General features: G+C 44.0%; 1 protein-coding gene across 2 annotated transcripts in view; it reads right to left on the minus strand.

Annotated features, from left to right (window-relative positions):
- Positions 1 to 10,157: 10,157 nt before the first annotated feature.
- ADSL (adenylosuccinate lyase) overlaps positions 10,158 to 14,332 on the minus strand; it is a 27,232-nt gene continuing 23,057 nt past the window's right edge. For both annotated transcript variants that reach the window (XM_027772744.1, XM_027772743.1), the window contains exons 10-13: positions 13,950 to 14,040; positions 12,268 to 12,357; positions 11,149 to 11,325; positions 10,158 to 10,276 (exon numbers count right to left, since the gene is read on the minus strand). In XM_027772744.1, coding sequence (XP_027628545.1) covers positions 10,190 to 10,276; positions 11,149 to 11,325; positions 12,268 to 12,357; positions 13,950 to 14,040 — 445 coding nt within the window. In that variant the 3' untranslated portion in view covers positions 10,158 to 10,189. The remainder of the gene's footprint in view (positions 10,277 to 11,148; positions 11,326 to 12,267; positions 12,358 to 13,949; positions 14,041 to 14,332) is intronic.

Consider the following 14,332-nt stretch of genomic DNA (forward strand, 5'->3'; position numbering starts at 1 on the left):
CAGCGTCGGCGGCGAGCGGCCCTCGAAGCTGGTTCTTAGCTGAGGGTTCTTCCTGGTGTCCCGGTCTGCACCGCACTGGGCAATGGGGGTGGGCCAGCCGTCAGGATTGGGGACAGACGCGGCTCATTTCCTAATATTAAGTCCCCTCTTACGGGTGCACAGACCAATCCTAGACCAGTTAGATCTTGCACCATTCACGAGCCTCGGAGGAAGCTGCATATTGGTTAAGGTCATGCCCGCAAAATGCACCCTCCGGAGCACACATGCTGCAGTAGGTGTAGTCAGCGGGCCTGCATTTGAGTCACTAGTGGGACCATACTCTGTTCATCCGTTAAATGAACATGGGGACGTAAGGTGGTTGCGAGAATTCTACACTGCTTGGGAAATTAACCGCAGGGCAAGTGAACAGTCCAGGAACACAGCATCCTGTTTCCATCTGATATCCAGGTCCTCCTAGTGCACCTAGGCTCTGGCTTAAGACCACCACCACCACCACCAGCACTCCCCCCCCAAAAAAAACTTGCCTCCTTCTAGAAAGGTCACCAATAGATACAACAGGGTCACAGGAATGTTTTCCTTGAAATGGCACCCAGTTCTGAGGAGAGTTTTAAAAGTTTCCATCTGATATCCAGGTCCTCCTAGTGCTGCACCTAGGCTCTGGCTTAAGACCACCACCACCACCAGCACTCCCCCCCAAAAAAAACTTGCCTCCTTCTAGAAAGGTCACCAATAGATACAACAGGGTCACAGGAATGTTTTCCTTGAAATGGCACCCAGTTCTGAGGAGAGTTTTAAAAGCTGCTTAAACCTAAACATGGGTTCCCAATGGTGTGGGGCGTAGGCAGTGCCAAGGAGTGAATAAAGCGAAGCTCTCAGGCAAAGACAATGAAACACACCGAGGCAGTCTCAATCGTTCCCTCTCCCCAAGGCAAATTACAGAGTATTTTGGTATGTTTTCTCACAGCATTCATGTGCTGAAAGCAGGGTGAATTTTTATCATTTGCACATTACAGAGGAGAACCTGGCCAAAATAAGGGCAGCTAACAGGTGGCAGAGATTTGAACCCACTTTCTGAGGTCAAGTTCTTTTTCAATTTGCCAGAGGGTGCTTGCTTCTAGAGAGACAGAGGGGGAGGAGAGTGAGAAGGTACCCCCATGGGGAATAGTCACATCACAGTCTCTTCTCCATTTCTTCCTCCTGGAGGGATTTTGGGCACAGATGCACACAGATGCCATGTGTCTATCAAACTGTATGGGTGGCCAAGGGATCCAGCCACTTTAACCACCATGCCACCAGTGGGCCCATTCTTTTTTCGTTCATTTTTCTTCCCAAACACAGCACTAATTCTAATTCTTTCTGTGTGTGTGTGTGTGTGTGTGTGTGTATGCACTATAGGAGACTCACCAGAGAGAGAGAGAGAGAAATCACTCCTTGGGGGATGGCCAAGTTACATTCCCTTCTCTTCCATTCTCCTCTCGAGATTTTAGGCATGAATCCACACATGTCCAAATGTGTTTTTCAAGTTGCTGGGTACAGTACTCGAACCTTGCACTTTGCCATGTGTGATCCAGTACCTTAACCACATGACACCTGCTGGCCCGTTTTTTTTTTTGGAGAGGTTTTTGCTATAGGGCACATGTGCTCACCAGAGAGACAGACAGAGACAGAAAGCAAGACACCTCCCCCCCCCGGGGGGGGATGGCCACGACGCAATCCCTTCTCCATTCTCCTCTCGGGATCTTGGGCACGCACGCACACGTGCCTGGAGTTGAGTTTAAGCCACTGGTTCTGGGACTCGAACTGCAGTTGACTACGTGGGAGTCCAGCAATATAGCCATTATGCCAACTGCTGGTCCCTGGCCCGCTTTTTTTAACTTGAAAAAAAAGGAGCAACTTAATGAAATGTGGGATACATTTTGGTTTTTTGTTTGGATATATGCAGTAGACACCTCAAATACATTTTTCTATGTTTCTAAAACCAGCACTATCCTAATTACAACCTTTTTTAAAAGAATTATTTTATTTTTATTTTTTAATTTGACCAGAGAGGTACAGAGTGAGAGAGAGAGAGAGAGAGACCGAGAAAGCAAGCCACCACGTCTGGGACTTGAACCACAATGGGTGGAAGTCCAGCACCCTTAACCACCATGCCACCTGCCAGCCCCCCTAATCACAACTTTTAAAAAACAGCTGTCTCTATTAAAGATTCAAAGCATGGAAGAGGTATAACACTTGTTGATCATTTTAAATTTAAGAGTATTTTCCAGTGCCCTAGAGCCATAGCAATGAAAGGACAAATCACCTGTGGATAGAAACTGACTAGAAGCCCTAACGCTCCAGCCTCATCCCACGTGGCCACAGATACCACTATTCTCCGTGAACCAGTTATTCCCTAGGAATAATGCTTCCCTTTGTGGGGACAAAGGATAGGTGGGTTTGCAGAAGTTCCTAAGGATCCCTCAGGCTTCTCCTTCCGCTCAACTGGACTGGGATGTTACTGAACCACAAGTTCTACTCGATTATGTATGAGGAAGACCCAATACACACAGAAAATTTGCAGAATCAACTCATAAGGCAAGTCAGAATCAAAGACCCGATTCAGCATGGCTCTACTACATGAAAAGTGATACAGTAGGCCTGGTATTTGTTCTCATCCACAAGAAAATGTTCTTACATGATTTTTTGTCCAAGGAGTCACCTACAGATCATCTCAAAAGTAATGGCCTCGAAATTTTGTACAGAAACCCACAGCTGTTTCTTGAATTTGGACTTGGCACAAAAGCAAATTGTCATCCATGAAGCCAGCAAGTAGAGTAGTGGTTAAAGCGCTGGACTCCCACATGGTTGACCACAGTTTGAGTCCCAGACCCACGGCTTGAAACTCATGCCACGCACATATGTGTGCATGCCCCAAATCCCAAGAGTATAGAATGGAGATGGGGATTGTAGCGTGGCCATTCCCCTGGGGAGATGATTTCTCAATTTCTGTCTCTGTCTAGTGCATGCACCCTATAGCAAATATCTCTCTCAAATAAAAGCAAATTGCCATCCACATTTACCACATACACCATTTTCCTAGAAATTTGGCCTCCAAGAATTTCTCTTCATAGCACTTGAGGTTAAGGATTATCATACCGGATTCAGAGTGCAAAAACAGAATTCCACTTCGATTTGTAGTAACACTCAGTACTAGCTAAATTCATGAGCTAAATATTGTGTATGCTAGACTATATCTCTGATAAAGAACATATCATTTAAGTAATCTATATGAATTCTGGTATCTAAAAAACTGTATTATGATTACATTTAATTTCTGCATCGGGATCAGAAAAGTACATTAGGTAAAATCAAGAACTTTAATAACTTGTTAAGGGGCTGGCAGGTGGCATGGTGGTTTAAGGCACTGGACTCATACATGGCTGTCTGCAGTTTGAGTCTTGGACCTGGCAGCTTGCTTTCTCACTTTCCCTGTCAATCCTTCTCTGGTCAAATTAAATAATAATAATAAACTTGAATAAAATAATTCTTTAAGAAAAACTTGTCAATATTGGTTCATTACTGGTAACAACTGTAGTATATTAATATGATAATAAGAGAAAACAAGTATGGGGTGTTCTGGGAACTCTCTGTACCAACTTTGCAATTTTTCAATGAATCTTAAACTATTTTTGAATAACTTTATTTAAATAAAATTTGTTAAAATGTAAAAATATGCAGGGGCCAGCAGGTGGTGCAGTGGTTAAGGTGCTGGATATTCCCACATGGCCTACCAGGGTTTGAGTCCTGGACCTGGTGGCTTGCCTTCTCACTTTCCCTCTCTTTCTGTGTGTCTCACTTTGGTCAAATTGAAACATATGAATGAATAAATTAAAAAAAAAAAAAGTAAAAATATGCAGAAGCAGGGCCACCAGGTGGTATGGTGGTAAAGGCACTGGATTCTCACATAGCTGTCTAAGGTGCATGTCCCAGACCCACCGGCTTGAAAAATCACTCGGGGTGTGTGTGTGTGTGCGTACCCAAAATCCCGAGGAGACTAGAGAAGGAATTGTAGTATGCCCATCCCTTCTGGGGAGTGACTTCTTACTCCCCCTCCCCCCATAGAGCATGCACCCTATGGGGGAAAAAAAAAACGGCAAAAGCAAAAATATCACCTTAAACTCACCATTTAACAAATTCGCTTAATATTTCATAATATAGCTTTCTAAAAAACTTATACTTTTCCTTTTTAAATTTTGATAGAGGGCACGAGCACTCATCCACCAGAGACAGTGAGTGGGAGGAAAGTGAGAAAGAAGCCCAAATGGGGAATGGTTATGCTGCAATCCTTTCTGTGTCTCCCTCTCAGAATTCTGGGCATACACGCACACATGTCCAGCCTGTTTTCGAAGTTGCCAGGTCTGGGACTCAAACTGCATATTCAGCCATGTGGACCCCAGCTCCCCTAACCACTATGCCACTGGCTGGCCCCCTATTTTATGTTAACTCATTTGTACAAATACGTCAATTAAAACAACTTAAAATTTTTTGACACAGGGTACATACACTCAACAGAAAGAGAACAGGAAAGAGAAAGTACTCCCCAATGGGGTGTGGCCACGATGTAATTTCTTCTCCATTTGGTTCTGTCAGGATTTTGGGTGTGCAGGTGCACACACAGGTACCCAGCATATTTTTCAAGCATCTAGAGCTAGGACTTGAACCAGGCAGTTGGTTATGTGGGATTCAGTTCCCTTAATCTTCAGGCCCCAGGTCTGGAGAAGGGAATGCAGCATGGCCATCCCCTTGGGAAGTGATTTCTCATTTTCTCTCTCAGTCTGTTTCTCTCTGGCGAACATATGTACCCTATGATGAAAACAAAATTAAAACAAAACAAAACAAACAAAAAAACAACAAACTTTAAAATTAAAAAAAAAAAAATTAAATGCACTGAAGAGTATAATTGTGTGGGGGCCAGCAGGTGACATGGTTCAGGGGCTGGACATTCCCACATGGCTGACCACAGTTTGAGTCTTGGACCTGGTGGCTTGCTTTCTCACTTTCCCTCTCCGTGTCTCTGTCTGGTCAAATTAAAATGAACGGAAAAAAAAAAAAAGTATAATCATGTACAAAAAAACTATCTCTAAAAAAAGGCAGAGGGAAGAAAGATACATGCATAAAACCACCCATTCAAAAAGAAGGGACCAGAAAATGGCATAATGGTTACGTTGCTGGGCTCAAACATAGTTGATTGGTTTGTCTTGGATCCAGCAGCTTAAAAAAAACTCACACAGGGGGCCTGTACAAATGTGCCTAAGATCCCAAGAGGAGAATGGAGAAGGGATTGCAGTGTGGTAGCCCCTGGCAGGGGTGGGGTGGGATGGGGGGGTGTTAGTGATTTCTCGCTGACTGTCTCTCCAGCAAGCACCCGTGCCCTAAAGCAAGTGTCTCTTTTAAAAAAAAAAAAAAAAAAAAAAGCACCCAAAAAAAAAAAAAAGCCAGCCAAACCAATCATTAGCGATCAAAAGACTAACAGAACTGTCAGAACAGGACTGTTACCTTGTTTCTCTATTTTTTATGAGGAAACTTATGAACTAAAATCCACTAAATGCCCAGCATGTCTGGTATGTAACAAAGTCTCAGATTAGACACATTGATTAGCAGCTGCTTCCTCCTGAGAGGCCCGAGGAGGAAATAGAATACAACACTTGATCAGAGCCCAGTGACAATTTCCTTGTACTAGACCGAGCAATTTCAAAGATGGCTTCATGATTTTTAAAGCAGAATAACAGAGGGAGTAACTCTTCCCTAAGAGTTAAGCTCATGGCTCTACGTGCCTGCTTGCTACTGAGCTATATTTACAATGTGTGCCTGTTTTAAAGGCTTTTGCCATACAGTGCATGTGCTTGTCAGAGACAGAAATGGTGAGAGGGAAAGTGAGAAATCATCCCCAGGGAGATGGCCATGTCATAATCCCCACCCCTTCTTTCTCCTCCTGGGATTTTGGGCACACGTACACACACACAATGATTTTAAAGGCACTAGGTCCAGAACTCAAGCTACTGTTGACCACATGGGACTCCAATACCTTAATCACCAATCACCTGCTGGCCTTACAATGTGGATTTAAGGACTGCCTCCCCCCCCACCCTTACTCCCATAAATTGAGCTGTTTACTTCTGGCTACCTTTTATTAAAAAAATAATTTTTAAATAAGCTTTTACTCCATTTACATGCACCAGAAGGCACACATACTTGTCAGAGATAAAGCGCCCCTCCATGGGGTGTGATGCCAAAATCCTTTCTCTATTTCTACATCTTGTCAGGATTTTGGGCACTCATGCATGATGCCTTGCATGTTTTTCCAAGCTGCTAGGGATTTGAAATATGGCTGGCAATGTGGAATCCAGCTCCATTAACTACTTGGGTAGTATGGGTGCCAGCAGGTGGCAAAGTGGTTAAGGTGCAGGACTTCCATATGGCACACCACAGTTTGAGTCCTGGCTTGAAACTTATGATGGGTACATGTATGAATGTATGCCCCAAATCCCAGGAGAATGGAGGAGAAAGGACTATGGTGTGGTCGTCCCCCCTTGGGGGTGATTTCTAACTTTCCTCTCACTGTCTGTTTCTCTCCAGCGAGCAAATGGGTTCTAGAGCAAAAACCTTTAAAACAAACAAACAAATAAAAACAAACAAACAAAACCCTAACATATGGGCTACCTCCCTCCCCTTTTAAAAAATGTATTTCTTGGGACCAGCAGTTAGTGTAATGGCTATGTCGCTGGACTCCCACATAGTTGATGCGGTTCGAGTCCCGGACCCGGTGGTTTAAACTCACGCCGGGCACGTGTGCGTGCGTGCCCAAGATCCCAAGAGGAGAATGGAGGAGAAGGGATTGTGGTGTGGCCATCCCCCCTGGGGGGTGATTTCTCGCTTTCTGTCTCTCTGTCTCTCTTTCTGGCGAGCGCACGCACCCTATAGCGAAAACCTCTCCAAAAAAAAAAGAAAAAAAATGTATTTCTTGTGTGTGAAAGAACAATTTCCCAACAGACCAAGAGTCTTTATTTTAGTAATTATTTTTTTTTAATGACAGTGTATACACACACGAGTGAGACATGAGCACCCTCCATGGGGTCTGATCACACAGTGCTCTTCCTCCAGCTCACTGGATCTTGGGCACACATGGATTGTTTCAGGCCAAGCAAGCGAGAATCTGAATCAGTCACGTGTAGGAGCTGGCCTCTCCTGAGCAATACATTTCTGCTGCACCATAGGACTGGTCCTCCCTATGAGAATCTTGAAGCTGCAACCCAAGCCCAGCCTTCGGCCAGCCCCAGATCATGGGCATGTGTGTGCTCTGATGTACTCAGGGAGGTCAATGGACTTGAACTGGGAAACTTTCCATTGCCTTGCAGTATCGTATTTTACCACTGTACCATTGGTTGGCCCCTCTGGCTACTTATCATTTTTATCATTATTTAACTTTATTTATTTAAAGTTGAGCAGAGAGGGATAGAGGGAGAGAGAGAGGGAGGGAGGAAGAGAGAAAGAAAGCAAGAAAGCAAGCTGACAGGTCCAGAATTCGGATCGTGGTTGGCCATGTGGTAGTCCAGCACCCTTAACCACCACGCCATCTGCTGGCCACTTCATCTGGCTGCTTATAATTAGATAAAACTGGAGGTGATTTAGTGGCTCCACCTTTGTAACATGCTTGGCAACTAAATAGTCTTCCAGCTTCTGCCTGACCTGGGGTGTTACGGTGGGTCACAACTCTTGGTGGTTCTAATACCTGGGTCCAAACCAATCTTAGACTCTTAATAGGTACTGATCTCAGATATATATTTTTTAAGAATTATTTTAATTAACTTTATTTATTTATTATTATTTTAATATTTCTAGAGAGAGACACAGAGAGAGAGAGAGAGAAAGGGAAAGGGAAAGCAAGAAAGCAAGTCTCCAGGTCTGGGACTCAAATCACGGTTGGCCATGTGCGAGTCCAGGGTTCTTAACCACATCACCTGCTGGCCCCCTGATGTTTTTCATAAGAGCAATAGATAATCAATTAACTCTTCCTCCACACATTTGACATACTGACAAGTTTTTAGTATAAAGAGCCATAATTCCTTCACTAGTTCTCATATCACAACCTGGAAGCCATGGGAGATTGGCTCTCCAATTTATCCTTGTTCCTCAATCTGGGTGCTGGACACTGTGATTAACTTATCCTAAAACTATCTTCCCTCGGGTCTGTTCATACTGTGCTCCAGGTTAACTAATTTAAATTTATCCTTATTAGATTTTTCTTCTTCATTTTAGCCACATTATTTTAGTCTGCTTAGGATGTATAAAGTCTGTTATTTTATCAAATAAATATACTGGTAAATTGTCCTGGTTTTGAGTCATCTGCAAAATCAAAAGCTCTCATGTATGGTGAAAAAAATGTAGAATGAGCTGGGGCTAAAGACAAGCCTGGGGCCCAGTGTTAGTGCTCTCCTTTTAGGCAGGCAATTCATCTGTCACTTGGTCTTTTTTGGTTACGATTGGCTCCATCCATTATAACTCAATGTCACAAGGATTAAAGACTGTCAGCTCCTTTGATGAAGCCAGTATGTCCAATTAGCGTTTCCCTGATGGACAACAAGCCTTATCAAAAGATAAAATGAGGTCAGGTACAACTTTAGCTGAGCAAGTCTAATGGTCACATTGGGTTTTTTGAGTATTTACTGTAGTCTCCAAATTTCATTACTAATTTTAGCCAAGTATAATTGAAATGAAGATAACCAACCACACCAAATCACTGAGTCCAGGTTAATCTGCCAGACCTAGGTCAAATGAACCTTCAGAAGGAAGGAACAGGAGTTTCTTGCTACATCACAATCAAGTGAACACATGGAAAGGACTAGATGTGAAGCAAGGGAAAGGATGAGCTACACTTATTCTACAACTTTGTGTTTTTGTAAAGAACAGAGTCTACTACAATACAAGTAGTCCCAGTGGTTTTAAAAGGACCTGAAGAAAGTGCTGCGTTGATTCACGGTAACAACTTTTGAGGTAAAATAAGGCACTTGTGGGACCAGTAGATGGGGTAATGGTTACGTCACTGGACTCCCACATAGATGACTGTGGTTTGAGTCCTGGACCTGGTGGCTTAAAACTCACACCCAGCACATATGTGCATGTCTAAAATCCTGAGAGAAGAATGAGAAGAATGGAGAAGGGACTGTGGTATGGCCATCCCCCTAGGGGGTGATTTTTCACTTTCTGTCTCTCTGGCAAGTGCACATACCCTTTAGCAAAAATCTCTCTCTCTCTCTCTCTCAAAAAAAAGGGCACTGGTAACTATTTTCATGTATCAGCAATAAAGTGAACAACACCAACCATGATTTTCATTTAATTCTCTTCCAACTCTATAGGCATAATTCTGCTTTCATTTCCCTGATGGACAACAAGCCTTATCAAAAGATAAAATGAGGTCAGGTACAACTTGAGCAAGTCTAGTCTAATGGTCACATTGGGTTTTTTGAGTATTTACTGTAGTCATTTCATTACTAATTTTAGCCAAGTATAATTGAAATGAAGATAACCAACCACACCAAATCACTGAGTCCAGGTTAATCTGCCAGACCTAGGTCAAATGAACCTTCAGAAGGAAGGAACAGGAGTTTCTTGCTACATCACAATCAAGTGAACACATGGAAAGGACTAGATGTGAAGCAAGGGAAAGGATGAGCTACACTTATTCTACAACTTTGTGTTTTTGTAAAGAACAGAGTCTACTACAATACAAGTAGTCCCAGTGGTTTTAAAAGGACCTGAAGAAAGTGCTGCGTTGATTCACGGTAACAACTTTTGAGGTAAAATAAGGCACTTGTGGGACCAGTAGATGGGGTAATGGTTACGTCACTGGACTCCCACATAGATGACTGTGGTTTGAGTCCTGGACCTGGTGGCTTAAAACTCACACCCAGCACATATGTGCATGTCTAAAATCCTGAGAGAAGAATGAGAAGAATGGAGAAGGGACTGTGGTATGGCCATCCCCCTAGGGGGTGATTTTTCACTTTCTGTCTCTCTGGCAAGTGCACATACCCTTTAGCAAAAATCTCTCTCTCTCTCTCTCTCAAAAAAAAGGGCACTGGTAACTATTTTCATGTATCAGCAATAAAGTGAACAACACCAACCATGATTTTCATTTAATTCTCTTCCAACTCTATAGGCATAATTCTGCTTTCACCTTCATCACACTTTCATATGGTTTTAACAAGGGGTATACCTCCTCTTCTAAGAATCTCTGTACCTGCCAAAGAAGAAAGCAAACAGAAGACAAAAGATGTTTTAAGTAGAGAATACCTTTTGTGACATCAGCTGGTCTTGCTACGACCTATTTGATAAAGCTTTACTCCATCACTGAGTGTCTATTTTCCTCCACTGCCTTTGAGAAACATCTTTAGACACATAAGCGACTCAACCCACCATGCCTGCAATGCCACCCTGCCCACAAACCCGCCCTGCCCCACAAAGTGGCCCAGCTGTGTTCTCTCACCACCCACGCCCAATTATACAAGCCAAAACCATCACACCCTCCTTGCATGTCCCCTGCAAGCAGCAAAGTGATTAACCTCTTCTCCCTCTCTTGCCCATTTTCTTCTGTTTCCCATGAGTACTCGTGTGCACAGGCACCCCCAAGGCCCCTAGGCCACAGTCCATTCCACCCAGGCCCAGCCAGCCCTGGGCCATGGGCATGTGTGGGCGTGGCTTGTCCAGAGGACTCTGGACACAAATCTGTAACGCTCCTGTGTGTGTCTGTATGGGGGTCAGCCTCACGGAGCATAGCTGCACCACATCGAACCCATGATGAGATCTATTTTTATCTTGTCAACTGGTAAATACCAAAGTCAGAAGTCAAGATTAAATCCGGATCCACCTGACTGCAAAGCCTAATTCTTGGTTCATTATACCACATTATGGAGACTAAAAGACAATTCCAAGAAATCCGCAGGGGGAAATATTTAAGCCGAATCTTTCAGCAACTTGTTCTAACCTTTGTAACTAACCCTATTCCCACCATACCTGCCCCGGAGTACAAAGACAACACTCTAGTCTTGCAGTCCAGCAGTGTAAAGAGGGCACCCAGAAAGACTCCCCAGAAGTGTTCTTTTAGATGCTTACCTGCTGGGGTGCACGGCCAGTGAAAGAAGAAGGATCCAGTAAATGGTCCAACTGGGAGTGAATGGGACTAAAGTAAGCATCGGCCTGGATCCGCTCTATGAGGTCGTTGTCCCCCCCTTCCTGTTTAACCACAGCAGCTGCTTGCTGGGAAAGCACTCTGATTTTCTCATGGCAATCCTGGGAGGACAGTGAAGGAGTGTCAGTTCACTATGAACTGAGCATCTGAACACTACCGAGGAAACACTGGACACTTAAAACTTCACAACCAGGTGGTCTACACAGCCAGCTCATGAAACCCCTCTGTCCAAGTCCACTGAGATGATAACCCTCTGACACACCGTAGGATGACCTGGAGCAGATGCCCACCTTGCTCTGGCTCCTTTTGTTTAAAGTCTCGTGAACCATTTGTTCTTGGTTCCTGCTTACCTCCCATCGCTTCCTACAGAATTCAAATTAGATTCCTTCACTAAGAGTGTACTTTTTCCACCAGTGATTTGCTTTTTTGTTGTTAAGAGAGCTTTTTGCTACAGGACGTGTGCACTCACCAGACACAGAGGCAGAAAGCAAGAAATCACCCCCCAGGGAGATGGCCATGCCACAATCCCATCTCCTCTATTATCCTCTCCAGATTTTGGGCACTCACACGCACACATGCGCCCAGTGTGAGTTTTAAGCTGTCCAGTCTGGGACTCAAACCGCAGTCGACTATGTGGGAGTCTAGTGACATAACCATCACGTCATCTGCTGGTCCCAGGGATTCACTTTTAATAAATAAAGTTTGGGGCCAGCAGGTGGCATGGTGGTTAAGGCAGCTGGACTCCCACATGGTTGTCTGCAGTTTGAGTCCTAGACCTGGCAGCTTCCTTTCTCACTTTCCTTCTCTCTCTTTTTCTCTCTCTGGTCAACTTAAACAAAATAATAATAATGACAAAGAATAAAATTATTCTCAAAAACAAAACACCACTCTCTTAAAAGGGCAGAGTACAGTCACTGCCCTCTACCAATACTCTGACTAAAGGTAATGACAAAAATGTCTTCCTTCATTCTTCTTCAGTAAGGAGAGAACAGGACTAAAGGCTTGTTCTTAATTTACTCAGGAGCACAGGGAAAGTTACCAACCTGGCGGCTACCCCCAGCTTTGACCATGGCCATGATGATATTCTCTGTGGCCATGAAAGGCAGCTCTTGACGAATGCGCCGTTCAATTACCTAGAGGAAAAGAATGAGTCAAAGGCCAAGAAAGATACCTCGCGGTTAGTCATACACACAGCAGGAAACCAATTTTGTCAAGCCAAGAACTACCATATCCATGGACAAAGTGACAGGGTGTTTTATTTTACATGGTATGTTTTTGTTTTCTTACTAGCTCAAAGATGTACAGATTTTTAAAAATATATGCACTGATTAAAGTAAATTTCTAAGTTGCTTCAGGGACCAGCTAGGTAGCATAGAGGTTAAAGTGGCTGGATCTGGGATGGCTGACGCCATGGTTCAGGTCCCGGACCTTGCAGCTTGAAAAATAATCCAGATGTGTGTGTGTACATGTCCCAAATCCTGAGAGAATGGAGGAAAAGAGATTGTGGTGTAGCCACCCCCTTTAGGATATGTTTTCTCATTCTCCTCACCTACATGTAAGTACCCCATAGCAAAGTGAAGAAAAGAGAAAAAAGGAAAAAAAAAAGCTAGCCTAGGCCATGGTGGCATGTGCTGGCAGACAGCTGTTTGGCAGGCTGAGTGAAAGCTGAGCAGTGTGTATGCCTGCAGCCTCAGCTACTTGGGAGGCTAGGAAGGTGGACTGTGATACGGCGACACTTTGTCTTTAAAAAAAATTGGCTCATAGAAAACTTCAAATTTGGGGGCCCATCAGTGGTTAAGGCCCAGCGGCTTGAAAAGCATGCTGGGCACGAGCGTGTGTGTGTTCCCAAACTTCTAAAAAGAGGGAGAAATGAAGAAGGGATTGTGATGTGACTATTCCCTATTAGGGAGATGTTTTCTCATCTCCTACCTGCAGGTACATGTGCTTAATGGCAAAACTGAAAAGAAAAAAGAGAAAGCTAGGAAATTTCAAATTCGTTAAAATTTAGTGGCCAGGGGCCAGAAGGTGGCATGGTGGTTAAGGCACTGGACTCCCACATGGCCAACTACAGTTCAAGTCCCAGAACTGGCAGCTTGCTTTCTCACTCCCATTGCCCCTGGTCAAAATAAAAATAGGGACCAGCAGATGGCATAGCACTTAAGTTGCTGGATTCCCACATGGCTGACTGTGGTGTGACTCCCGAACTCACGTAGGGCATGTTTGCATGCATGCCCCCAAGATCCCAGAAGGAGAATGGAGAATGGACTATGACACGGCTATCCCCCCTGCGGAGTGATTTCTCCCTTTCTGTATGTCTCCCTCTGTCTCTCCAGATAGCCCATGTGCCCTATAGCAAAAATCTCTCTAATAATAATATATATATATATTTTTAAATCAGTGCCCAGCTTTAAAAGCTGAAAATAAATCCATCTGCCTCAGGTACTTGAAAACAGACTAATGGTAGCTCTATTCTACCTGGTCATAGCAGAGCTGGTGACTCATGCTGCTAGTGTAAGATCACTTAAAGTATGTCTTTCTTTTTACCAATGTGCCTATGAACTCCAGAGCTAGTTCCCTAGAGCTTAATGTCAGGAATTAAAATGAGTCCTAGCTGGAAAAAATTCCTACTGGAACAGATCACCACTCTCTCAGTGTACTCCAGGATACCCCCTTTTCCATATTCCAGCCCCTCCCTGGTACTTTGTTTCTAACTGAGGCCTCTTACTTTGGGGTATACCACCAATCCTTCAGAAATGTTCTGCAGTGTATTCAATACAGTATCCGCAGTGAGAAATGCCTCGGCCAAACAGATACGTCTAGAAAACAAACAGCCATTCATTTATCTCTTTGAGCAAATACAGATTTCAATGCAATGCAGGGTGCGTCCTGAGAACCTGCCACACTGACTTCCCGTATCTTATGTACTCTGGACAATTTCCTTGTCTCATGACTTCAACTACCCCAACGTGCTCACCACCCTAAATCGATCATCTACAGTTCAGACAACTTGTGCAAGTGTCAGACCTTCTGAGAGCTCCACCTCGATCCAAACTGAACCCAGCCTTTCTCACTGCTTCCCACTCACTACTGCAAACCTGCCCTTCCTCT

The sequence above is a fragment of the Tupaia chinensis genome, unplaced genomic scaffold (genome assembly GCF_000334495.1).
Source record: "Tupaia chinensis unplaced genomic scaffold, TupChi_1.0 Scaffold000294_5, whole genome shotgun sequence".
NCBI classification, from domain to species: domain Eukaryota; kingdom Metazoa; phylum Chordata; class Mammalia; order Scandentia; family Tupaiidae; genus Tupaia; species Tupaia belangeri.